This window comes from Centrocercus urophasianus, unplaced genomic scaffold (assembly GCF_019232065.1).
Source record: "Centrocercus urophasianus isolate 14NV4802_14NV808 unplaced genomic scaffold, USGS_Curo_1.0 seq_73, whole genome shotgun sequence".
In the NCBI taxonomy this organism is placed as follows: Eukaryota; Metazoa; Chordata; class Aves; order Galliformes; family Phasianidae; genus Centrocercus; species Centrocercus urophasianus.
The window spans coordinates 10,186,599-10,212,631 of NW_024885344.1; the positions used below are offsets into that span (position 1 = coordinate 10,186,599).

Consider the following 26,033-nt stretch of genomic DNA (forward strand, 5'->3'; position numbering starts at 1 on the left):
TCACAGTGATGATCCCAGCGGTTCCACAAGCAAGAAAGCCGGGTGTGAAACGGAGGATCCGAAGGAGGCCGGCAGACAGAGTGGCCAGGAAGGCAGGTCCGACACCCAGACGCTAAAAGCCCAGCATGAGGAGCTCCAAGAAGAGCAGGCAGCGGGGTGTTCCCCTCTGGTGCAGAAGGCGAGCCTCCACCACACGGGCTCCCCAGTGAGAGTGCAGCGCAGCAAAGGGACGGCCTCGTGTTCCCATGCAGCTGCCTCCGATTATGAGCTCTCCCTTGACCTAAAGAATAAACAGGTACAGAGGCTTCCTCCTCAGGCTGTGGGAGAAGGGGATGGGGTGGGAGGGGCTGCGTTCACACTGTGGTGTGCCCGTGTTTCTGCAAATACTTCAGCCTTCTGTTTGCTTAGAGCTTTCACCCAGCCTGGCACTTTGGCTGCGTGGGGCTGATGGAGGAAGTAACTTCCCCACCTCTGACTGCAATGGTCTTTCACCCAAGCCTGCTCTACTCTTCATTGCCTGTGTTCTGTGTTCCGAAATGGCACTCAGGTGCGACTGTAGGTTTAGAGATGGATTTTAGGCAGCCGAGGAGTGAGGCATCCAGAGACACTGCCTGCACAAAAGCACAGAGTCCCTGTAGGCTTCCCTGCAAATGATTGTCACAAAAAGCCTCCCTCGTGGGAGAGGTCTCCAAGAGCCATCTTGCCTTCTTGGGTCAACCTGGACAGGCCCCATGTGCACTTTCATGTTAGTCTCTTCACAGAATGAGCTCACAGGGTCGGTGAGGTTTATTCAGGAGGTGTCCTGCACAGTGTCTACCACTGTGTTAGCATATTGTTGCCATCGTTGCCTTCAGCATGCTGAAGAGGCAGGCAGGTTTACTAGACTGAGACAGTGATTCAGTTCTGGAAGTTTCAAGCCTTTCCTCCTGTGCCTGAGACTACAGACTTGCTCCAGAGCGCAGTCTACCCGTCTTTATTTGCGTTTCCCAATGGGGCTCTCAAACAGCGGTAGTGGGACAGGGGCTAATAGCAGCTGGCCTCTTCACTCAAAGGCAATGAGATGGAATGTGCCCTCACCACCCTGTGTCTCTGCAGTTTACAGCCCAGGAGTGCTGTTGTGCAAAGCGAAAACCTAAAGAATCGTTTCTGACTTTTCCCTGGATTGGCAGCTCAACCGGAGGCTGTCTAATACACAGACCCTGCAGGATGTGAGATGGACAGGACAAACAGGGGCTAGTGATACTGTCCATGTTGCATTCAAGGGGAGAATTCAGTGGGAGCTCTGTTATTGCAGATGAAGGGTCTCAGCTAATGAGGTTCCCATAGAAGAAATAGCTGTTTCTGGTACATCTCTCTGCCACTTCCCTCAAGGCATTGCTGCTGTCCCAAACAGGCATTTCAGATCAATGGCCCACTAAATTCCTGAGCAGAAAAGAAGCCTTTTTCTTTTTCTTTCTCAAATACTGAATGTCCAGAATTCTTGCTTCACATCAGGAAAAGAAACAAGACACTAATTAATTGGCTTTACAAAATGATGTGACATATCCTCAGGGTGGGCCAGATCTTGGCTGCTATATATGGGCTTAGCCTCCTGTATGTCCTAGAGTTGCTCTGCTTTTGTTCTGGGGAGTGTCTGTCCTGTGTTATTTTAGCTTTAAGGCCATTTTGTCCCATCACTGTCGTTGCAGCAGAGGCCAGACCTGCCCTGGATGCATGTGAGACAGAGAAACATGTTAGCTGCTTGTTCATTAAATTCTGGTGCCTTGCAGTACTGACCTTGCAGGAACCTTGCCTGTCTCATAGGTAGAACCATTTTTCTCACAGCAGAGGGGGATTAAAATATGTGTGCTTCTCCAGGCCTGATGGATGTCTTCAGTGAACTACTTCTTGCTCTGGAAGGGGAGATTTCCATGGAGAGGAATCTTACAGTCTTACACTCTGACACTCTGTAGTAAATAGTTTCATAAGTTTCCCATCAACCTACTTGTTCAGTTATTCTCTTGAATGGGAACGAAGAGTACATTACCTGTCACAGCACTTTTCCAGTAGTTCCCTAGTGATAGCACAAATTTTCTTAGTGTAAGTTCTGCTAATATGTATTACAAACAAGTGGAAGAATGTATTTTTAGACTCACAGTGCAGTTGAACTCACATTTTGCTTTGGAGAGGGGACTGAGTGCTGCTGAAGAAGGAGGGCAGCATAAAGCTTCCTCTGTATGGCTTGGAAGTACAGGTCATCTACCAGTCATTGCCCCTCAGCATTAAGCTAGAGGGTTGGTAAGTTCCCCTAAGTTTATGCTCTGCAGGACAGTAGGGAAAATGAAGATCACAGAGAACTTTCTGTGCAGAAGTTCTGGCAGATGTCTTGTGTAAGAAAGAAAACATCCCATTAACACATGGCCTTTGTAGCAATGTCATTTCATTGTGAGAGTTTGGTGGGAGGAAGAGGTGTTAAGAAGGGATGATAGAGAACGTATGTGTTCTGTATTACTGTTGTTACTCACAATGCATACTTTTACTCGAGCTACTCAGATTCTGTCTCTAAGACTGATTCTCTTCTTGCTAACATGGTGGCATGTAGCCATTCTCAGTGGCTACCTGGTTAAAAAACTAGTGACAACTGAGAGTATCCTGGCAGACTTCTGCTTTTATGTCTCTGGAAAACAAGAGCATGGGGTATATACCTCAACTCTTCTGCCATATCCAGTCCTGACACTTCAGCTCGCCTTAGGCTGACCTTATTAAAGCTCCCTTCATGTGCAATCTCTCATGGCCATGGATATTTCCCAACCATTTGTAATTCAGCCACAAGGCCTAAATTGCTCAAACTGAGTTTTCATATCGAGGCCCAGAAATGTATTAAGCTAATTATACTTTGAAATCCCCCTTACCCTTCTCTTGCTTTTCCCTTCTTTGGCTCTGGCTGTCAGATAATTCCCCAGAGAAGAATATCTTTAAGTAGGCAATTACTTGTGATTCATAGGGTTTATTAGGAGTGAGAGGTGGCCAATCATGGCTGGCCTCTCAAATGGGCAGGGAAAGTTCCTTCAGCAAGCCAGACATACATCTCCATTACCTGTGACTGCTGGGGTGTGCTAATGGATGCCCTTTCTTCCTTTTTGAGAGGAAGAAGACAGACCAAGAGCTGTGTGAAATCCTTAATTCCTCTGGAATGTCAGTTTGCTTGCCTTGGTAGCAAATATGAATGTCTCAGACATCAGTAAACCATAAATGGTTGGGCTGCATCAAAGGGAGAGAGACCAAGACCCACTCCAGTGGGAAGGGCAGGGCACTGCTTTATGCTGGTTCTGGTTTTGCCTGCCATCTCAAATATCTTTTAGACATGCTTAGTCATCTCACGTCTCTGGGCCCTTATTATGCCAGCTGCAGAACACTGTAAGATAGATGCCCCTTGCTGGTAAGGACTGTATGACCACTTGAACCTGCCCTTGAGCTCCTAGTACAACTGGAGAGCAGACTATGTTGGGACTCCTCTCACTGTACATGTTGTTCTGCTCTGTCATGCCTTAGTCCTTTGAGAGGGCTGAGATTATGGACTGCAAAAATCTTATGATTGCTTTGTCAAGGTACTGACAGTTTGCATCATTCCTTCGGATTTTTAGTAGGATCTCTCTCCTTAATAGTTATTAAAGTCTGCCTTTTTGGGAACTGTCCTTGCATGACAGAAATTGGCCTTTTACTTCAGATCAGCTGTGACATCTTGTCCTAGCCTCTAATAAGATCAGAGCATATGAATTTCACATTTTCAGAATGGCTGTCACCTCCCTGGAAACCTCAGGTAATTAAAGGCTCTTGCTTCTGCTTTATTTTGTATCTTACTATTATTCTGTTCCTCAGATAGCTGTGTCTGTCTCTCCCATTTGTTCCCCTTTCCCTCTCAACACAATTAGCTATACATTTTGATTAACCAGATGGTTATATGAAGTGCTCATGGTCAGCTCTCAGCAGTAACTGTCTGGATTGGGTGTGTGCAGGTTATGGGTTTGATTTGCATTTATCTACATGAGGCTTCCTCCTGGAGACAAAGAACCAAGCTTTGAAGAGATGTGGCAGGAGTGCTGAGTTGATGGTGGGATTTAAGATGGTCACTTAGGAAATAAAGTCAGAGAACATAGCAAAACCCTTCTACTGACTACCAAGAATATCTTCTTGTCCCTGTATTCCTCTTTCTTGTCACATTAAATGAACTCCTATCCAAAAAATTACTGATAAATCTTATAGCAAATGAACCTGAATCCATGATCTTTGTGTAGTTGATTCTTAGCACCAGTTCTATAGATCTGTTCTGGAAGGGCAGGCAGGCAAATAATAGGCCAACATTTTTTAAATTAGGGATAAGCAGAGCTCTCAGCCAGCTGCCCCTACTGACCCTATTGCTAAGTAAATTGTTAGAATTTGCTAGTGCTGAGCTTTGATACTTGCTTTGGGCAGATGTGAATTCAGTAGCAAGACAAACAAAAAACAAGCTCAAGGCAGAGGAGCCCTTCTTCATTTTCATGGAGGAGAACATGAAAGGGCATTATCTCTCTGCTCTCTCCAAGAAATGGCAGCCTTTCATCTATTGCAGCAGGGTACCTAGACTTATTGCTGCCTGGAGTGATGGGGTGGCAATGGGAGGGCAAGGCCTTCAATTCATACTCCAGCAGCCAGGATACCAGTGCAGGAGCAGAATGATTGGACTTACACTATTTGTCTCTTCCTGTCATCTCCCAAAATCTTATAATCATCCCCTGCAACCAGGGGAGTTAATATTGGAAAGATGCCTAGAGTGATTTGCACTTCTCACAGCTATCATTCCAGTCCTTCACTTGTATCCAGTTCACTCACTGATGGTTTTATCCACAACTTACATAGTGCTTTAAAAAAATGGAAAAGAAGGAATCAGTTTACATGACATGTCTCTGGGAGCTAGGGCTCATGTCTCACTCTGTCTTTGCACTTAACCTTAGGTTTTCTGGCAGCTCATTCCTTCACCCTGTGAATAATGAGCCAGCGAGGCATACCTTGAGGGGCAGCAGTGTGTATCTGGGTGTAAGGATACCACATGAATTATGTAGCCAATCCTCTGTTAATTCAAGTCTGAATTTACCAGAGCTCCCAGCCCAGCACTTAACCTTTGGTGGGCTTTTCCACATGTGCACACGTATGTATATACTACAGTCTACACCTGTGTTCTGCACTATGAAGTGTAGACAATGTAGAGTTCAGTTAATCATTCAAACAAGACCTCAGTGAAAGTAATTTGAGTTCATCCTTTTTTCTCCAGTTCCATCATTCACCATCATCTTCACACCGTCCCACTTGTCAGCTCTCAGTTACTCCCTGGAACCAACAAAGCAAACATTTTCCTGCAGCGTGTTAGTGAAGCAGCAGAACAAGAGAGAGGGCAATACTAGGAAGTACATATACAAGACTATGGAGAAGACCATACATACTTGTTTTTTTGAAGCCTGTTGGAATTCCACTTAGCTGTGTCTGTGTGTATTCACATGTGTGTGTGTTATTACCAGTTCAGGAAGGAGAAAATCCTGCTTCCACTTCTTCTTAATGTCATGTCTCAATGTCTAACATCAGAATTTCTTGCTTTTCAAACCTTATTCTTCTCTTCTTGAGCTATTTTCATTTCACTTCTGGTTAATGCCTGAAAAACTGAGAGACCAGAAAGGAGACACTTTGGGATTCAGAGAGCTTGCTAAAAGACACAGAACAAACATCTTCTACTGACTTCTGTGGAAATGGATACATCCTGCTAGTTCCTATGACCAAAACAGCATTTTCTGCATTTAGAAGTCAACTTTTCTTTCTTTATTCTGAATGGTTTCTTCTTGCTTCTGCCAGTATTTCCTAAGGTGAATAAGGATGGGAAGAGTTTGGAAGCTCCCTGAACAAAGGGAAAATCCTCGACATTGCTAAATCAATGTTCTTTGTACTGTGTCCAGGCCTGGGGCTCCCAGTGCAAGAAAGATGTGGTACTGTTGGAGCAGGTCCAGAGGAAGACCACAGAGATGATCAGAGGACTGGAGCACCTCTCCTACCACGAAAGGCTAAGGGAGCTGGACTTGTTCACCCTGGAGAAGAGAAGGCTCTGGGCAGACCTCATTGCAGGCTTCCAGTACTGAAAGGGAGCTTATAAAAAGGAGGGAGACCAAGCTGTGGTGCCCCATCCCTTGAGGCACTCAGGGCCAGGTTGGATGGGGCCCTGGGCAGCCTGATCCTCTGGGTGGCAACCCTGCCTATGGCAGGAGGTTAGAACTAGATGATCTTTAAGGTACCTTCTAACATTAGCCATTCTGTAATGCTATCAAAGCATTGCAGAGCAAGAAGACACATTTCTGGAATTGTCTGTTTAATCATGCTGTCAGAAATGGAAACGCAAAGGAGGGGTGCCTCCAGGTTCCAGCTTGTATGGTTCCACTGTAGGTGGAGGCATGATACAGATGTAAGGAAGCTCACAATGCTGATGTTTTGACCAGTCGTGCCTAAAGGAAAGCCTTCTGTTGATACTGAGGGCACAGCAATGCAGGAGAAGATTAATTCCATGTTAAAAGTACTTTTGACAGTCATTATAGTCTAATCAGTATAGCAATTGGAGTCACGTAAAGCCATCAGAAGTCAATTAAGCAAAAATAACCTCTTATTTGTATGTCTTTCAGATTGAAATGCTAGAGCACAAATACGGAGGTCACCTGGTATCTCGCAGGGCAGCCTGCACCATCCAAACTGCTTTCCGACAATATCAGCTCAGCAAGAACTTTGAGAAGATCCGCAACTCACTGCTGGAGAGCCGCATGCCACGCCGCATCTCTCTGAGGAAAGTCCGGGTCCAGAACTCCGAGAGCTTCTCTGCTGAGAAAGCCCTAGTGGAGGGGTACAACTTTGTGGGCATCCCGTTGGTGAGGTCCCCATCTTTGCCAGCCACAATCAGTGGAGCACTGACTGAGCTGGAGGACTCCTTCACGGAACAAGTTCAGTCCCTGGCCAAGTCTATTGATGATGCTCTGAGCACCTGGAGCTTGAAGACTATGTGCTCACTGCAGGACGGGGGCTCATACCAGATAAGAGAGACCTTCAGTGCCAGTTCAATGCAACCAAACCAAGACTTAGAAGCTGAGCTGCAGGACAAGGAGAAGGAGGAAGGGCTTCTGCCAGATACCCTACCTAAGAGCAGCAGCACTCTTATGATGGCTTTTCGAGATGTTACAGTCCAGATTGACAACAAGAATATCTCTGTCTCATCGTCTACCTCGGTGTCCATGGCAAACTGCCTGAGCAGCAATGCCCAGGCTGGGCTCTCTCAAGCCTCCAAGTCTGAGGAAAGCCCAGGAGAAGGGGAGGAAGAAGACAGTGAACCACAGGCTGCCCCAGAGTGCTTACCTGAGACAGAAGCTCTCCAGAACAGCCACACTTTCACTGAAGTGAACATTAGCACTAATGGCATGGGGGACAGCAATGAGGAGCCTGTGCAGATGGCAGTGCAGAAGCTCCAGTTTGATGCTAACAATGAGACGGGGCAAAGCAAAGGCTCTGAATCTGAGAACGCAGACAACTCAGAGCAGCTGAGCAGCAGCAGCACCTCCACTTCAGCAAAGTCAGCCTCTGAGGTGTCCTCAAAAGAAGCACTGCAAGCCATGATCCTCAGCCTCCCACGGTACCATTGTGAGAACCCAGCTAGCTGCAAGTCCCCCACGCTTTCCACAGACACCATGAGGAAACGCCTCTACCGCATTGGGCTGAATCTCTTTAATATGTAAGTGACTCTTCATCTTTTGTGTTTCCTAGACTGCTTAATGCCTCGCAAGAATAGGTAAAGACAAACTCTTGGTCTAGATCTGTCTCTAGGAAAGTTCTTCATATTCAAGGGTGTGACCCTCTCAGTATCAGATTTAGACCATGGGTTGTCTGCCCAATGACTTTTTCCCTAAATTTTCCCAAGTGCTGTTCTGATCTGCCCAGTAGAGGAACAATGCCGTCCTGAATTCTAAACCTTAAATTCCAATTTCAGTCCATTTGAGATCGTGCCACATTCTGTTGAAAAGGCAGAAGCATATCTGAGGACGTAAAAACAGTCTCAAATACTTCACTTGGAGCATTTCCAAGGAGAAGGAGAGAGAAAAGTAGAGCTGAGCCTGGCTAACCCGGTATGAGTGCTCTGGCTTTTGTTTTCCTTCTGTTTCTTTGGGTAGATTGTTTTCATCTTAATAGAACAGGTTTAGTCATCTTAGTTTCTCATACATCTGAGTCTGATATCCTATGAAAAGGCTTTAGATGTGAAAGTAAAGCAGAATGGCTCAGAAAGTACAGTCAGAAGGGGTGAGCTCAAGGGGTCATATGCAGTCTATTTTAGATTGGCAGAAAGCAGCTGAGCTCTTATAAGAAGCTTTAGATTTGCTTGTTGTCTTTCGATGAGACATTTCTCATCAAAACAACCCATGAGAAATAGTGGGATTTTATCTCATGCTGTCTTGGTTTCCATTTGAATCCCCAGATGAAGGTGCTGGGAACATAACGCACTCATACAAGCAGAATGTTTTGCCATGCATTAGTGTGGGCCTTTTGGTCTTAGCAAGGACTGAAGTTTATGTAGTTATGGGCAGAAGTTTTGCACAGACAGGGATTAAATATGTGTAGTACAGAGACTGTAGACCCCAGAAGGCAGGAATGTGGTTGAAAGATTGTTAGTGCTGGCTCCAGAGCACATCCAGAATTGAAATTCTATAAGAGCAGACAGACTTGGGACTCATAGAGAACCAAGGAAGATATTGAGGAGGGCATTTTACTAATTCTGTTCAGTAAATTGTGAACAGGTGGGTTCACATGTATATATCAAAGTCAGGCTCTGGCAGCACACATTTGCCCAATGGATGCGAGCAGGCTGGAATAAGAGAAGGTAGGCACCAGGAACAGATGGGAGCTGATTATGACATAGTTCCAGCTCCACAGAGATGCTGTGGTACTTGTGTTGGGATTGGTGTTTTTCTGGAGGAGGACACGGGGTTCACATCTCTGCAAACCAAGTGTTTCAGTATTTTCAGTCATGTTTGGCAGGAGTTCCTATACCCAGTGTGTTTTCCTTTGGTTCATGCAGAGTTGACACAAGTACTGATGCGATCATAAAGCAGGAGTGAAAGTGTTTTTTCCCAGCCCGTCTGCCTCCCCCAGTCTGCCTGGCACACATTCATACATCAGATTAACAACACTAGGTCTTCTGGGGCAGCATTGCCATTCTTCTTGTAGTGACCTGAGTTTCCTGCATCTTGCAGGTCTCTGTGGGATCGAAAACTGAGTGCTTTGAAATCATGGTGCTTTGAAACACAACTTCCTGTAACACAACTTCCCTGCTGCCTTGAAACTAATTGCTGAAACAATGTGCCAGTAATCTGTGAGGCTCAATTTTCTAGACAAAACATTGGAGGGTAGGGAGAAAGGGAACAGACTTAGCTCTGGCAAGCAAAGCTTTTTTTTTTTTTTTAATTCTATGAGCAGGAACTAAGGGACGTATAGCTTCTCTTGTAACATTGTAATGTACCACAACCCAAGGGGTGGCAAGGGGGTTTTATAGGCATTCAGCATAGTGCAATTGTTTGATTGTTGGTCCCTGCCAAGGAGATGGTTTGCCATCACAGAGTGTGTGATACGGTCACCAACCCATAGTGCGTGGAGCTGAGGCTATGAGTATGTGCATGCACATATTTTTGCTGGCTGCTCTGCTGGACCAAGAGCTGACAGCCTCCAATTGCTAGCACCATCTGCCATAGTCTGTCTGGCCTGACACTGCTTTTCTGTAAGCAGTGCTCTGGCTTGGAGCAGGCCCCTGGGAGCAGACCGATCCTGCGCTGTTGTGGCACTTTCTCCTTCCGCCCCTCCACAGTGAGGGGGTGGAATCCCTGGAACGGAGAGTGCTTCATTATGCAGCACTTCTGTAATAACTGAGTGTGTGTGGGCAGCTGGCTGTGTGGGCAGAGGGAAAGCCAGCAGGACGTGAGGAATCCCACAGCATTTGCTGGCCGTGCTTAACACCCCTGAAATATTGAGGAAAATAGCAAGGACTGAGCTCAGGAGAGAAAGAAATGGAGCTGCTTGCTGCACATCTGGTAAAAGTCATATGCTGCAGTATATGGGATACACATACAGGTGTTCAGTGGCAGAGATGCTGCTCATTACCAGGATTCTGTGGGGAACAACTCGAATCCAGCGAAAAGCTGATGTAAGGCTGCTGTTGGTTAATGGTCACATTTATATTTGAGCTTTAGTCTATGCAGTGAAGGAGAGCTGTCAGAGCTGGACTGTTTTATTCTACATCCTCTTGCTTTGTGTGTTCCATTCCTTGTGAAATCTGCATGTCTATGCCAGTCTGTATTAGAACTGTTTCCTGGCCACATCCAGCTCCCATCTCCTCTGGAACTAATCCACAGTCAGCCCAATGTCTTTGGAGTCACATCAGTGACTGAGGTCTTGCCTTGAACATTACATTGGCTCTAGGACTAAAATATGCACATGGAGGTATGATTTTTTTGAATCTCTGCTACTTACCTTGACTTCACCCATGGCCATTTAACCATTGCATTTAGCTGAGAACTTTGCCTGTGCTCTTCAAAGGTGAAGCTGGAGATCTATATGATGATATAGAAGGTATTCTGTTTTTCCTTTAGCAAATCCTAGGTTTTCAATGTTAGATCTTGCATCTCTCCTATTTGTAAATTTAATGGGCTGACTTGTTCTCCCAGACACTCTTCTTGACAATGCTACTCTGTCCAGGATGTTTTCTTTGTGACATGACAGAGTAAGCAGAAATATCTTCAACCCAACTTCTGTTAATATAACCATGAGGCCTCTGTATGGTGCAGGCCATTCTCCTGAATGCTGATCCCCTTATAGCTAGACATATGTTGCTCACCCACATCCTTCACCACCTGATAGTGTCACACTCTGTGCCTGTCATAGCATGCATTCACATGCTCAGAGATCTCATCCTGTCCTTTCTTCACCCCAGAAAATAGCCTGAGCAAACCTGGCCCTTTATCCATGACAAAGATCCCTGAATTTGGGTTAATGGTGGAAGTATGTTTTCCTTTCCTATCCTTCATGAGGATGCTACCTCTCCCTGTTCACCAGCTCAGAGAATGAAAGGAACATGGAAATCCTCCACATTACATGAGTTCCCCTCAGCAAAAGTGCATCATGACTGAGGCCCTTCAGTGGCACAGTCTGAGGTACAGGAAGAAACTCTGCTACACGATGCACACACATGCACTCATTCCAGTGTGTACTGTGGGACAGGCACCCCCATAGACTCAAAGCTGCTGCCAGGTTTCATAGAAGCTTGTATGCTTACAGGGTACGTAAGGAGAAAGGCAAAATGTGTGGACATGATGGTCTCCTAGGAAAATGTATGATGCAGGAGAAATCTGCATACACAGGGGATATACGCACACATGAACACGTGTACTTGTAGAGGCACACAGTACCCCCCAAGATGTGTGCACAGATGCTGGCACACCACTGTGTAGAACAGCACTCCCACAGACAGGCAGCTGGGCTCACTCACACCCAGCCTGATCTCAGAGGGGGCTCACAGTCAGAGGGGGAAAAAAACCCTCTGTGCTCTGTCTTGGAGCTGCATACAGCTTTCTCCCAGCTCTGACAAGGCATTCTCCAGGTGCATGCTCTCATCCACCCACACTCGCAGATTTGTGCCTGAGGGGGGAAATCAATAGAGAAGGGAGGAACAACACAGCTACTGGTGGGGGAAGTGGAGGAAGGGATAATGCAAATATGAGAATGGAATTTCTATTCAGGCAGCCAGCAGCAGACTCAAGTGAGGAAGGCAGAAGTGTCACTCAACACCAAGCAGTAAAAATGCATGAAAAAAGGAAATGAATTTTTAATTACAGAAAAAAAGTTCCCCATCTTTGGTTAGCCCCCTCTATGTCTTGAGCCTCATTTGCCCATAGGCCAGGGAAGCAGTGCCTCCTAACTTTCTTCACAGTCACCTTTTTCCCTTTGCAATTGTCTGTTCTACACGAGGTGTAACCCCAGCTTTCTGAGATGGTAACAAAGGGTCATATTTAGGCACCCTAAACAAGCTAAGCTGGAGTAGGTACAGTGCAACAGATTTTGATCCTGAAGGAGAGGGATGGCAGAAGAGAGTCACTGGTGAGCAGCAAGATCCTTTGTGGCAAGAGGCACTTACATCTCCTCCAGACAACAGCACGGGCTGCAGGTGACACAGTGGCTCCCATGACATCTGTATGCACTCATCAGCAGCTCAGGAGAACTCTCCCAAGTCTATTCCCTGCTTGCACCAGTCCCATCCCTGTCACATACATGAACTCATAGGAGCCCATGTGCCTACTGAGGGCAGCGTTACTGGCACAACAGATGATGAGCCAGGGGTATTGATGTCCCAGAGAGTTCATGCCAACTCAGCATATTTTTGTCCTTCCTTTTCAGAAACCCAGACAAAGGGATCCAGTTCCTGATCTCCCGGGGCTTCATCCCAGACACCCCTATTGGGGTGGCACACTTCCTGCTCCAGCGGAAGGGCCTCAGCCGCCAGATGATTGGGGAGTTCCTGGGCAACAGCAAAAAACAGTTCAACAGGGATGTCCTGGAGTAAGTATGGAGAACTCTCCCTCTCCTTCCTGCCCTTTTACAGAGTTACCAGCCCACTCTGCCCTGCTTGCACCAGCAAGCAACCTGTCCTCCGTGCCTCTCCATTCCTGTGGGACCTTCACCATTTCCACTTCCATTTTGGTGCCTCTCATTGCATTTCCCAGCAATGTGTTTGCCTCTCTGTATCATTTCAGTTTCTCCTTCCCAAAGGGCCTGCCATCATCCAGCTGGAGTTCAGCACCACAGGGGGTAAGACTAGTGACGCCAGGAGATTTTGTGTCTGAAGAACTCTGTGACTCATGTCTCACCCCATCTAAACAAAGCGCTCCTGATGCTTTCTAGGAAGTGCTGAGAGAAGCAGAGGAGAAAAACCATTTGCTCCTCGCTGTGAAACCAGCAGGAAACAGCAAATGCTGTCTATGCACATGGCTCTTTTGCTGTCCAGGTCTGTAATGGGTGGGCTTTTCAAGTATTCCAGCTGCTCGATAGGAAAATAAGAGGGCATCTGGTCCTGTGGGTGGTAATGAAGAAGCCTACACGTAGAAACCTGCTACTAATTAGTTTACTCTGTAGTCACAGAGCATTGAGGAATATCCTCACTCCAAAAACTCTGGTGGACCGAGCTGTCTTTTCAAGACAAGATCTTGAGTTTCCTACCCTCTTCTTTTCAGTAGCTGCTTTTGCTGGATTACTCCCTTCAGTTCACTCACTGTGGTTTCCTCCTGTTCACACAAGGAGGCATCTCTCAGCCTACATCTCTCTTCTTTTTCAAGCCTTGCCATTTGGGCTACAAAATCCTTGGAACACCTAAGACCTATGTATGCTACCTCAGTGTCTGCCTATTGCCTCGCCTTTCATGTTGCTAAATATTACTAACTTGTTATCCCCCTACTGTGAGCATCACAGGAGCAGAGTAGAAATGTTTGGCAGAAAAGCATATTACCCGTTTTTCTGAACGTTGTCCAAGATGACAGGCTCTCTGCAAAGATGATCTTGGGGAACTGAGATGGACCTTAATTTCCTGTGTGGCTGTGATCTACTTCTTGCCATACAGATGAGGGAGAAGGAGAAAGCACAGCTCTGCGTGGTATAAAGTAGTGGCATAATGCTTCTGCCACCCTGAGAGTCAATGCAGTAAAGACAGAGGGGGAGTTTTCACCAGAGTGTAAATGCAAGTGCTGCCATGCATGGTAATGTGACATGTGTAGTCATGGCGCAACAAGCTTGTTCAAAGACCTGTTTCCAGAGATGATCAGCACTCAACTGGGTCTTTCTTTCATTAGGCAATAGCACAGTTCTTAGTGAGAGCTGCCTTTCTGCAAGGCACGGTCCTTTGCATTGCATCCATTGTAATATTTTCCCAGTCTCCAAAATGATGACTCGTTTCACAGTGGCTTATCTTGAAGCAAGCCAAAGAGAAAACTTAAATCCAACACACACACCATTCCTACTCCTGGAAAAAAATAATTGAATCATCATAGAATCATAGAATAATTTCAGTTGAATGCACATTAAGGTTCATCAAGTTCCAACTCCCCTCATGGATACAAGGCTGCTATCCAGTAGATCAGTCTGCCCAGGCCCCATCCAGATGGGCCTTGAACACCTCCAGGGATGGTGCATCCACAGCTTCTCTGCCCAAGCTGTTCCAGTGCCTCACCAAACTCATGGTAAATAATTTCTTTCTAATATCTAATATCAAGCTAACCTCTTTCTGTTTAAAGCCATTACCTTTTGTCCTATCACTACAATCCCTGGTAAAGAGTCCCTCTCCATCTTTCCTGTAGGACCACTTTAAATACTAGGAGATCACAATGACATCTCCCTGGCACCTTCCCTTTTCCAGACTAAATAACTCCAGCTCTCAGCCTGTCTTAATATGAGAGGTGCTCCAGTCCTCTGTCCATCGTCATGGCCTTCTCTGGAATCACTCCAGCAGGTCCATTCTCTTATGCTGAGGACTCCAGAGCTGAATGCAGTACTGCAGGTGGAGAGTATACCAGTTCAGCATGCAAATCTGGGCCCAAATTTAAAACTCCATTCCTGATGCAACTGCTGCTGCCTGTTGCTGCCCATTCCTGACCTTTGATCCAGCCCTATTTTTAATATGCTGCATGGGCATTGATTAGAACAGCAATGAAACACGTATTGTCTCCAGTTTCTTCATGCCGAGAGCTACAATTAAAAGTAATTGCCTCTTTTTCTCCAGCAATGTGTGGGCTGCTTCCCCTGACAGATACACTGCTGAAGTCCAAAGCCTGCTTCTGCACAGGCAGCCTCTGCAGTAGCAATAGGCAAGCATTTCTTTGTAGTCCTACATTCAATTCCTGCAAATGACCACGTTCTTCCAGTTCATGTGCAACTATAGGTTGTGTCAGCAGCACCTGGTAACAGTCTGTATTAAAAAGCTTGATGTCAGTCTCCCAGTCTCAATGTCCAGGAACTGCTGTCATATAGTTGCTTGTATTGTCTCTGAATGTTGCAGGAGAGCTATTAAAGCATGTGGCCATACTCTGTCATTACTCTCTGTTTCCACTGTACCTCTCAATGTAGCACTCCAACCACATTATGAAGGAGTGTCCCTACTGTCCTACTTACAGATGGAGGAAGCAAAGCTCAGAAGTGGGAAGTGAGCTGTTAAGGTTGTACATATCTTTAAGCAGCTGAATCTAAATTTGGAGTTCAGAGCTGTACCTGATTGCTTCAAACAACTGATAAATTGCTGACTCATATTCCTTAAAGACAAATGTAAAAGCAGACATAAAATATACACAAAATGTTCTGCAACAGAAAAGAAAGAAAGATTGCCAAATAATTCAGCTAGTTGCAGCTGTGCTGTTTGCTCGTGTATCAATTTTGAGCTTCTAGATAGCAGTGGCTGGGGGGTTTTGCAAGCAAAATTTTGTCAGCTCTTGTGAAAGCTGTCTGGTCAGTAGCTGCACACACAACAGTGTGGCATGCATGGAAACAAGGTGTTGCTGGAACAAAATCTCACACAGGATTATCATCCTGGATATTTTTCCTGTCTGTGCATGAGGATGAAGAGGGCTGGCAGGGTATGAGAGTATGATGGCATTTTCCAGTTCTGATGAGCTGGTCACAACTTCTGAGCTGTTTGCATGTGAGCATGAGGCAACTCAAAGACATTCTAGCATTTTAGGACTGGCTAAGAGCTCGTCTGGTTCCTTGTTCCACTGGTGTGACTAAGGAACAGCTCCCATCAAGTTAGCTCAGGAACACTGCACAGATTGGGACAGGTTTGTCTTGCAGTCCCCATGCTTAACAAGCCAGTATTAGGAGACATGGTATTCCCTGGAGAGCACATGGCAATCAGGATAGCCTTTACACAGCTTTTGTATGGTTTGCCCAGTTCCACTCCCATTTCTGTGGCCCAACTGACCCTTCAGTTCCTTGGCATTCTTGGTCCTGACAAGCTCCAATGCCTGGTTAAAATGGCCATTGGTAGGCACTGACCACCTGCATTGAATGAACCTGTGTGCAGGGTGAGTCAATTCTGCTCCTTCACATCCCAGACGTGGCCTTGGAGCCTTCCTGGACCGTTCTGTCCTTCCCCAGAGCAATTTCAATTATTGATGTCATTTGCTGTGTTAGTTTAGCTTCCACTCAATGTGAAAACTTGTGTTAGAAATGTGTACTGTAAGCATTGTTTCAGTTGCAGGTTGAATTAACCCAAGTGCATAAATAAACAATGAAGCAGCTTTTAAAACATCTGCAAAAGTCTCCAGCTCCATTGTGCATTTGGATACTGGGTAGAGCTGCCCAGGTTATACATTCCAGACTCATTAAGTCCAGCCATAAGTCAATACTCTGCAAACTTCTCTTGGCTTCCATGGCTATTTGAGCTAAGCTATATGGCACACAAGTCAACCACTGCCTGTTCTTAGAGTCAGGTAGAAGAATTCAGAAGTGTACAGTTGAGCTTGGTGCTGTGAAGAGGATCCCTCTTTACTGCCTATCCAAATCCAAAACTCCAAAAATGCATCATACTGGTTGCAAAGCCTCCTATGCATGGTGAAGGGTGAATGAGGATAAACTTAGTATGAGACTTAAGCCCTTTGGTTTGCTATTTTGCCTTCTCACATCTGCATATCCAACTACTAGAAGTCTTTAAATTATATTCTTCCTTCCATCCTCCTATTTCTTCTTTCAACCTTTAACTGTTTTTCTTGGAACCCAGAAAATATATCTGGATAACTCACAGGTAATTATACACACTAACCAGAGGAATGAGGGAGAGAGTAGGGGATTTTTGAGAGTATCTAACTGTAATTGGCACTCATCCTTTGATAACACTGAACTGCTCACTCCTCTTTTGTTAGAGAGGTGAAATATGTCATTTTCTCTTGCAAACAAGGCTTCAATCTTTAAGAGCAGGATTTATCTCCCCTATTGTTAACCACCACCAAGTTTAGTGTCATCTATCAATTTATGAATCCCTTTAGTCAATGGAGAGTCACAGATTCCTCAAGAGTGCCATTTTTCTCTTTATGCCTGTTTTGCCTGGACATCTAGCCTTTAAACATTTTATGTTACAGGGTTAAATCCCATCTGTAGCCAATTTTAAGCATCTGACAGAAAGATCCAGCACTCTACAGTAAGATCCAGCTGCTTCTCAGGAGAATCTGCTTCCACAACCTGCCTGCAGCAAGCTGGGACCTGTTTGAGGGTTTCAGCACCTGTCAGTCCAGGAAATACAGCTGTGTAGATGGAGCGTGGTCCATTCGAACTCTGTTCTGGTATTGGACAGTTTTCATCAAATCTATTTGTCAAATGTGACAGAAAAATCATATTGTTACTTTGAAAAAGTCAGGGCCAGTGCATACATTTCTAATGAGGTACAGCATCATTCTTACATCTTTTCTTTAATCCTTTCTTTTGTATTGCATACTCAGATGCATTGTTTATTTGTTTGTGTGCACCCTTAACCCTGTGTTTATTTGTTGCTTTTGTTCTCTTTCATTCATCCTTCCCTTCTCTTTAGTTCATTGTTCTCCTCCACCTGTTTCTGACTCAGGAACAGCTTCCATTTATAGTTCATTCATGAGCAAGATAATGTGCGTGTCATGAATTGAGTCAGCTATGCTGCTGGTGTTAGATGGTTTATACTCAGGTCATGGGACCTGGATGTGCAGAAGTGACTATCCTGGTGCATTTCCTGTCAGAAAAGACAGGTGCAGGGATTGAAGAAGAGGGGACAGTGTGCTGAACTGGGGGCTTGTTCCTGTTAGACTGTAAGTTACTGTTAGACACACTCTCCTTGTTGGTGAGCAGCTCTCCTGTCTGTCAAGGCAGTAGTGTCTTCTCTTTCTCTCATGGGAAGTCAGAGAGAAAGAAAAACTGCTCTTAGGAGTATAAAAGCAGAGATGGAAACCCAGCTAAGAGGCTGTCTTTTAAAGAAGTGTTAGCTTCCTTTGACTGGCAGAGTGAACTTGACAGGTTAGCCCCAAACTAGCCTACCTTCCCCTTCTCACTGAGGACATTAGAGAGGATCAATAGGGGACTTGTATTACGGGAGGATTTGAGCAGCACAGTGCTGCTGCTTGTGCTGAGGAGCAGTAGATAATGATGCAGTGGAAACAGAGAACAGAGAGGAGAACATGTTAGTCAGTTCTGACCTCCTGCTGCAAGCAGAGCTGTGGCACAGATCAGAATTGTGAACAAGAGTGACTTTCCCATGACAAGCTGCAAGGGCTAAAAGTAAAGCTTGAACTTACTTGGATGCCTAGGGAAATGGTTTGCCCTTGTATTAAGGCTCTTAATGTCTCCTGGAGGGTGAAGAAGTCTAGGCAGTGTCTTGTCCTGCATGGCCAAAGTGTCCAGAGAGGAAACAACTTTCCACTTTGGAATACAGTTATGTCACAAGGCATGGCAGCACTTTTTCACTATGCACAAGTAAGTACCAACAGTCCTGGCAGGGCAAGTAGGCATGGCTACCCCAGAGAAGAACAGGCAATACACGTAATGTTGTACCACCTAGAAAGGGGGTGCAGCTGTTGCAGGCCATGATCTCCATTGTAGAGACAACTCTAACATGAGGATGGCAGGAAGAGGTGCTGTGTGGAGGGCAGGACTGGGACACAAGCCCTTGCCTGCTTGTGCAAGGAAGCAAAGAGCCCTGCTTGTTTTTCTTACTGTGGGCCTTAGCAAACACCTGCAGGGGCAGCGTCCTCCAAGGGAGCTGATCTCTTCCTCTGCAGTACACCCTAAGCCTGGTTTGTCTTCAGAAAGAGCACAGGGATGCTGAGAAAAGGCATGTTTTCTATTAGTATTTCTGTGCCTTGTCTAAAACTTTCCACCTGGCTGCCTCCCTCTGTGTCCCATCCCTGAGCATGGGCTGCAGGTTCATTACAGATGCTTTTAGTTGCAGCCCAGCTCATGCTACGTTGTCACCTGAGTGGAAAAGCTGGAAAATAGGTCATTACGCATGGGTGAGCAGATTCCAGCCCCACACGATACAGCTGCTTCCTGCCTTCTCTGAATCTTTTTGCCACGAGGCTTTTTTGTCATGCTTAGCCCTGTGCTAAATCCTCACAGCCCTGATGTCTCTGTGTCCACCAACTTTTGGGAGGGAATCATGTCTTGTAGCCTAGGAGGCAGCACAGTACCATGGATGTATCAATGGGGCAAAACGACACGAAGAGGATCTCACTCTTTGATCCCATCACCTGACACCACGAATGCAATTCTCTGCAGTTATAAGGTGCCTGGCTGCTTTATGTATTGAGGCAGACCAAGCTCTTCATGAATAGAGGAGCCCCACCTGGTTCACGAGCAAGGTGTCAGTACCTTTCCTGCTCACTTCAGCAACATGAAGCAAAGGTCCAAAGTCCTCCTAAGAGGAGGAGATTTTGTAAGGCAATTACTCCACTCCTGCTTTGTTGTCCTTTGGACCTCCTAGTTGTCTAGGAATAGGCATCTCACAGGCATGCTGCTGTTTGTACTAGATTTAGCATATACACATAAGTTGCAGTTTTATTCCTTGGACACAGGGAGCCATCTCTGTGTAATCTATCTCTTCATGATCTCTTCATGATGGTGTGGTGAGCGGTCTGCCCAAGTAGAGGTAGACACACTTCCATCAAGATGTCCTCTGGAGATGGATCCACCTCCATGGGCTCAATGTCACTGCCTCTTTCCACCAGCTGCCTCTTCTTGAAAGGCAGATGTTTCATCCTCTGTCCTCAAAGGAAAACTTCTTGTGTATCTCACACGGAGAAAGAACACCACTGGCAGTGTTGGCTCAGTGACTGGTATTCTGGATGCAAGGTCCTCGTATTTACAGGGCTTGGAAAAGAAGGTGACCATGGCTATGGGATTCTGAGTTTCCCGTGGTGACCAAAACATGATAGTTGGGCACTGGGACACATGGCACTTTCTGTGAGATAGTTGCAGGAATGTACCAAGAGGTTTGAGTAAGGGGGATTCTCAACTACCCTGCAGATGCCTGGAGTGGAGCCATCCAGGTGCCTGAGAGTAGCAGAGAGGGGACAAAGCATACTGACACTCCACAGACAGCTAAAGAGGATGCAATTATTAAAACCGTTGAGTTTCAAGAGTTGTGTCCAGCTGTCCTTTCCCAGGAGGTGGCATCTCTTCTGCCCTGATCCCCAAAGGACAAGAGTGGGGAGGAGAGAACCTGATGTCCTCCTCTGGGTGGGGTTTGCTATCCTCAGTCTGTTTTCTCCCTTACCACAGAATGGGGAGTTGAAGGTGAAGCCAGGTCCTCCATGGATATCAATTGTGCCTCTTCATAAGTAGTTTGGGCAAACTCCATCTCTGCAATCTCTGAAATAGAGATCTTGAAAAGAGGGCTTAGGTACAGAGGCAGAGCTATGTAGGTGGCTGTCCCCCATCAATTAACCCCTATGCACCTCTAGCAACATGAAAGTGTTCATATTGTAACATTAGGTGAATAGGAAAGAGAGATGCTTGTTTCCTGTACAGTGATTAAACTACAAACGATGTGCCAAGAAAATGTACAGACTGTTGTTGAACAAAGAGCTAAGCCAGTTGTACTCATATTTCCGTTGATGGCTTTCTGTACCTATGCTGACATTGTACCAGGTGATCCCACTGTGTCCCTTTTTCCTCGTTGTTTCCAGTTTTTTGCTTTCATGTCTTGTATAGATGCAGGAGGTAGAACCAACTGTTAAGCTTTAAGCTGTTCAGTGGACTAATGGGGGCAGGTGTAACCTCTCATCTAATTCATGGATTTCCTTTGGCTGATACCATTTTGAGAAGGCCTACAGTGCAGATGACACATTTAAAGAATTGATTGTTGGTTCTGTGAATTTGATTCATTCAATCAAGCTTATTTAAATTTGAATACCCTGGGGAGGATGGAGACCTCCAGCCTTTCTTGGCACTAGTTCCATGTCTGAGCACCCTTGGTGGCAGTCTTTTCCTTTTGCCTAACTGGCAGTTGTCCATGTTTCCAGCATGAGTCTGATGCTTCTCATCCTTCTACCACTGAGCACCTGTATGAAAAGCCAGGCTTCATGTCCCGTGCTCCCAGTAGGCAGCTGTAGTCAACAATCAAATTCTCCCTGAGCCTTCTTAGAGCTAACCAAAGGTTGTTCCTGACGCTGCCCTGGGATGCCATGCATCCTTTATCCCTCCTCTGCCCTGAGAGCATGGGATGGCCCATGACATATAAAATGTAGAAGTGATGAACCCTGCTGTTCATTTCAGCTTTGCCTATCCAGGTCAGGAATAAGCCTCAGAAATGACCTACGGTTTTAGGTATATTTCCAAGCTGCTACTCTGTTTTTGAGCTTGTGTTGTGCTACTGGTCATATGTTCTTTTATAAATAGGCTGTTCTTCAACTAGTCCTATGCAGTTCCTGGTATTGCCTTCCCAAAAACGTTACAGAATCTAACCTGAGAATTTTCATCTTGCTCTGTCCTTTAGTACAACCTAAGAATAATATCAGAGCCTGTATTAGCTTGATGCATTACTTACTATGTCCTTTTTCCAGCAAGGGGGTGTAGACTGTATGGCAGATGTTAGGAATCTTTTCTGGTTAGCTGAATGGGCAACATCAACAATATGAGGGCTGCTTGAAACTAGTGCCTCCGATTTTATTCTGTTGGCCCATGATGCCAGAGGCAGATGTTGCTGGTGTGGCAGTAGAGGTTGAACCTTCCCCCAGTATTCCGTTACACTTTGTTGCTGTGTGACAGATGGCAGCAGAAGGGTGGTCTGAAAAGATGATGTTGACATTAAAGTGAATGAAGCAAAGGTGTGGAAATGATTCTACCTGCTTGAATTTGAAAATAACTATAAACAAGTGACTTGCTCTACTTGTCCTATGAGACAAGAGCATTGACTTTATTATTTGTGATTCAGACTTGAAAGAAAAGATGTGTTGGACCATACTGTGTGAAAGGGGAAGGATTTATCAGTAAGGGAGGAAGGAAAAGATACAATTTAATTATGGTGGATTGGTCTACTAGCATGACTTCAGCAGGTCTTTAAGGTATGTGCAAGGACTCTTGCTTTCACTTTGTCTGGAAGCAGATAGTAGTAGCAAAATCATCGGAGTCAATGCTGAGAAACATCATGTATCAGAAAAGATTAAAAAATAATAACAGAAGTCCAACTACAGAAATGTTTGCAGCTGTGAACACAATAATGACTAACCAGAGAAAAATTTTTCTTACTATCAAAGACAAATTCCAAGAAGCAGAATGCCTTGATGTCAACCCAAGGGACAAGTGAATGCAAGTATGAGAAAAATAAGAATAACAAAGGAAAGGGGCAGTAGAAAGAGTTTTCACTGCTGCCAGAATCAATTTGCAAGTGTTTCTGCAGTTCACCTCTTGGAGAGGAAAATGAAGTTTTTGTGTAAGATTTCCTGTGAGAGTGGCCCCATTGATTCTCTGCCCTTGCTCTTGACTAGTTGTTTCTACACTTTGATTCTGGAACTTGTGTGAGTAAGGAGTCCATGTTTCTGGTTTGAGATTATAGCTGCTCCATAGAAGATAGCGAGCACTCTGAACACCCCAAGTTCAGACAGAGCTTTTGGTAAGGTGTTCTGTGGGTGTCATTCCAGTTAAGCAATGATATCTCAGCTCTTGAATCGACAGGGGAATGCAAGAAGGAAAAGAGCTATCTGAGCATTTGAATCTTACATCTGAGACATTCACACAATAATTTTTTGTTCTAGCAAGGCTGCTGTTGTGACATTCAACAGCCTAGTTCACAAAATACTGCCCAACAGCCTACAGCAAACTGCAGAACTATAGAAAAGAGTAATAGCAAAATATGTAGGACATCACAGAAAGAAAGCAGAAGAATCTGATTACAGCATACGTTTTTATTAGCAAAAGCATGTTTGGTGAAATTTCCAGATGATTCTAGAAATTGGAAGAATCCAGAAGGAAGCTAATCCCCTCTCCCTTTAATTCACTTGCCTCATCCCTCATTCTCTATATTTCTCGTGCATTCTCAGATGACCTGTCTTTTGAAAAATTTCTTCCCAGCCCTAAATTTGGGATCAATTTACCCTTTACAAGAGAAAGCCAAACCAAATATTATACAGAAGATGAGATAAACAGGATGAAAGATAGAATAAGCACTCAAAGGGAATGGAAGCAGAAAATGTGAAGTCACTGGATTTTAATACATTTGTGATGTCCAGGTGGTGCAATTTTACTGAATATTAGCAAGCTAGTAATTTTGCATTTAAGGAAGACTTTAAAGAAAATGGAATTTTGGCACCTGTGAATTTCTTCATCTTTCAGATACGATGTCAGATTTGAGAATTCATTTATGGGAAAAAATAATAGCAGACAAGAAGGTAAATGGTACGTACTAGCACCAGTGGAGAATAGATTAATTCTGTCTTTCTTTGATAAATAATTGGTTTTCTAGACAAGGAACATACAGAAGATAATTCTAAACTTCAGCAAAGTATTTGACATGAGAAATGGTTAGTTGAGTGTAGAAGAGAAAGATATTAATAAAGGAATCATAAATGGGGAAGAGAATTGGCTGATGCAGACATTACTGCCTACATGCTCTACTGAAATAGGAAGATGGACTTAAAGGAGGTTATGAGGAGTTTCCTGAGCCTAGCCTTCTGGTGAATGTTTGCAGCAGAGGCCTGGACACAGATGGTAGGAGTCTGCTAACAAAATGTGCTGAAACCACACAGAGAAGGTACTGTTGTTGCAAATGAAGATCAAAATATCATTCAGTAACAATAAGAACTTGAGGATTTAACTATGAAGACAGAAAGAATTACTATAGTAGACTTCTGAGATTAGCAGTAGGACTTCTGTAAGATGAGAATACAAATGAGAAGCAAGAGGGTAGTGACCCCATTCTGTACAAGAACTTCCATGTCACATTTTCTTTGAGTGGCCTCTGGTCTTTACAAATGTAGTGAATACTTTTGCTGCAGCATTTGGGTAGGAGTGAAGAGTGGAGAAGAAAGTCTGGGTTGCAAATGTGGATATGTGCTTGACTGAATGGAAGGTGAGGAGAGGATGAGTACAGTGAATGCAGGTAAGAGAAGGATGGATAAATGGGTGGTGAACAAGTGCACATTCTGGGAGGCAGTTAGGAATGGACAGTGTGTGAAGTATTATTGCCAGATGATAAAAGAGGCCAAAATAGATGGATTTATATCTGTATTCATATTGGTATATAGGAGCTTAAATATCTATATCACTATAGTTGTCTATATAACTGTACAGATACAGAAAATATCAACAAGAACACAGAGTTATTGGCCTGTTCCATGGTATCTCCCTTGGAAACTCAGCCTGGGCACCACATTGAAGGAGCCAACCTGGCATCCTGCCCAGGAGGAGGTGCTGACAAAGGCTGTGTCCACTTCCCACAGCTGCGTGGTGGACGAGATGGACTTCTCAGGCATGGAGCTGGATGAAGCGCTGCGGAAATTCCAGGCTCACATCCGTGTGCAGGGGGAGGCACAGAAGGTCGAGCGGCTAATTGAGGCTTTCAGGTAAGAAAGAGAGCCCTGTGGCCACACTTCTGCAACCAGCTGGAAGCAGAGAGCACACCCAAGGCAGAAAACATGCAGCAGGAATGGAATGACTGATCAGGGGCCCTCCTTCTAAAAAAGCTGGTTGTGGAAGTCCTCTGTTCCACTGCCACCACAGAGCCACATCTTTGATGGATGTTCAGTGGCATGAAGGGCACGAAGGGTCAGAGTGAGTCCAGCCATATTTGCCAGCAAGGGACTCCTTGTTCACTGGTGACTGGCAGGAAAAGCAGCACTGGGGCTTGCAAGGGTTCTGGGTTGTTCCCTCGTTGCATCCAGAGGAATCTTTAGCATTCCTGACTGGAGTAGATACCAATATTACCACTGCATAGTGACTCCAGATTGGTTAGTCTGTCTACTGTCATTTGCTCTTTTGGCTTCTGAAGACAAGAAAGCTGAAGTTTTAGTGGCCAGTTTCAGCTGTTGGTGGGTAAATTGGCCTTCAGAGTTCTAGCAGTTCCTTCTCTTTTGTGTGAGAGCTGGAGTGGAAGGAGAAATTTGATCCATGCATGAGGAAGTCATTGCTACACTTGAGCAGAGGACTCCAATATTCTATGTTAAGTATGTGCATCCCTCCTGCTGCAGCCAGAGGTACTGCATGTGTAATCCAGATGTGGTCCAGCAGTTTCACAACCCAGACACCATCTTCATCTTGGCCTTTGCAATCATCCTCCTCAACACGGACATGTACAGCCCCAACATCAAGCCTGACAGGAAGATGATGCTAGAGGACTTCATTCGCAATCTGAGAGGTGAGCATCCCACTTTGCTTTTTTTTTTTCTTTTGCCCTCCTGCTTCTCTAAATCCTGCCCAGGTGAAGGCAGCAAAAATCTAGCAAAGCTGCCTTTCTCCAGGACTTCTGTTACTCTCTGTAAGCCAGATTTGGAGGAGAGTTCTTTGAAATGTCCTCTACTTTGCTGGGAAAGGGGAAGATCTCTGCTTTGTTCTCTGCAGAAAGCTGCCCAGCCTCTTCACAAACTAACCATTTTCCTTGAGAGATGGTTTCATCTTTTAATGGTTTTCACTGTTTGGTAGTCCATCATATTACATTTTTCTGTTGTTCATCTCCATCCTTCCTAAACCCTGTTCGGTTATGTTTAACAAGCCCTTTCCCTCCTTGTTGCTTTAAATATACAAGCAAATTTTTCTTTTACTCAGTCTACATCTTCTTTTTTTTAATTGCTTGCAATTGCTTGCAGTAATTGTAAGCCTGACAGAGTTCATGCATGTATTACCTCTTAGCAATTTCTAATACATCAGTTCCCCAAATCAATTTTCTTCTACTTTTCAAGGTCCTTCCTTATCTCAGTAATAGGTTGTTAAAAGCATTTCTTCAGATGTGGTCACAACATACTCCTATGGAG

General features: G+C 45.0%; 1 protein-coding gene across 1 annotated transcript in view; it reads left to right on the plus strand.

Moving 5' to 3' along the window:
- The first annotated feature begins 228 nt into the window (after positions 1–228).
- IQSEC3 (IQ motif and Sec7 domain ArfGEF 3) overlaps positions 229–26,033 on the plus strand; it is a 35,167-nt gene continuing 9,362 nt past the window's right edge. Inside the window, exons 1-5 of the mRNA XM_042837891.1 lie at positions 229–295; positions 6,675–7,768; positions 12,472–12,633; positions 24,507–24,629; positions 25,254–25,420. Of these exons, the coding sequence (XP_042693825.1) occupies positions 6,681–7,768; positions 12,472–12,633; positions 24,507–24,629; positions 25,254–25,420 (1,540 nt within the window). The 5' untranslated portion in view covers positions 229–295; positions 6,675–6,680. The remainder of the gene's footprint in view (positions 296–6,674; positions 7,769–12,471; positions 12,634–24,506; positions 24,630–25,253; positions 25,421–26,033) is intronic.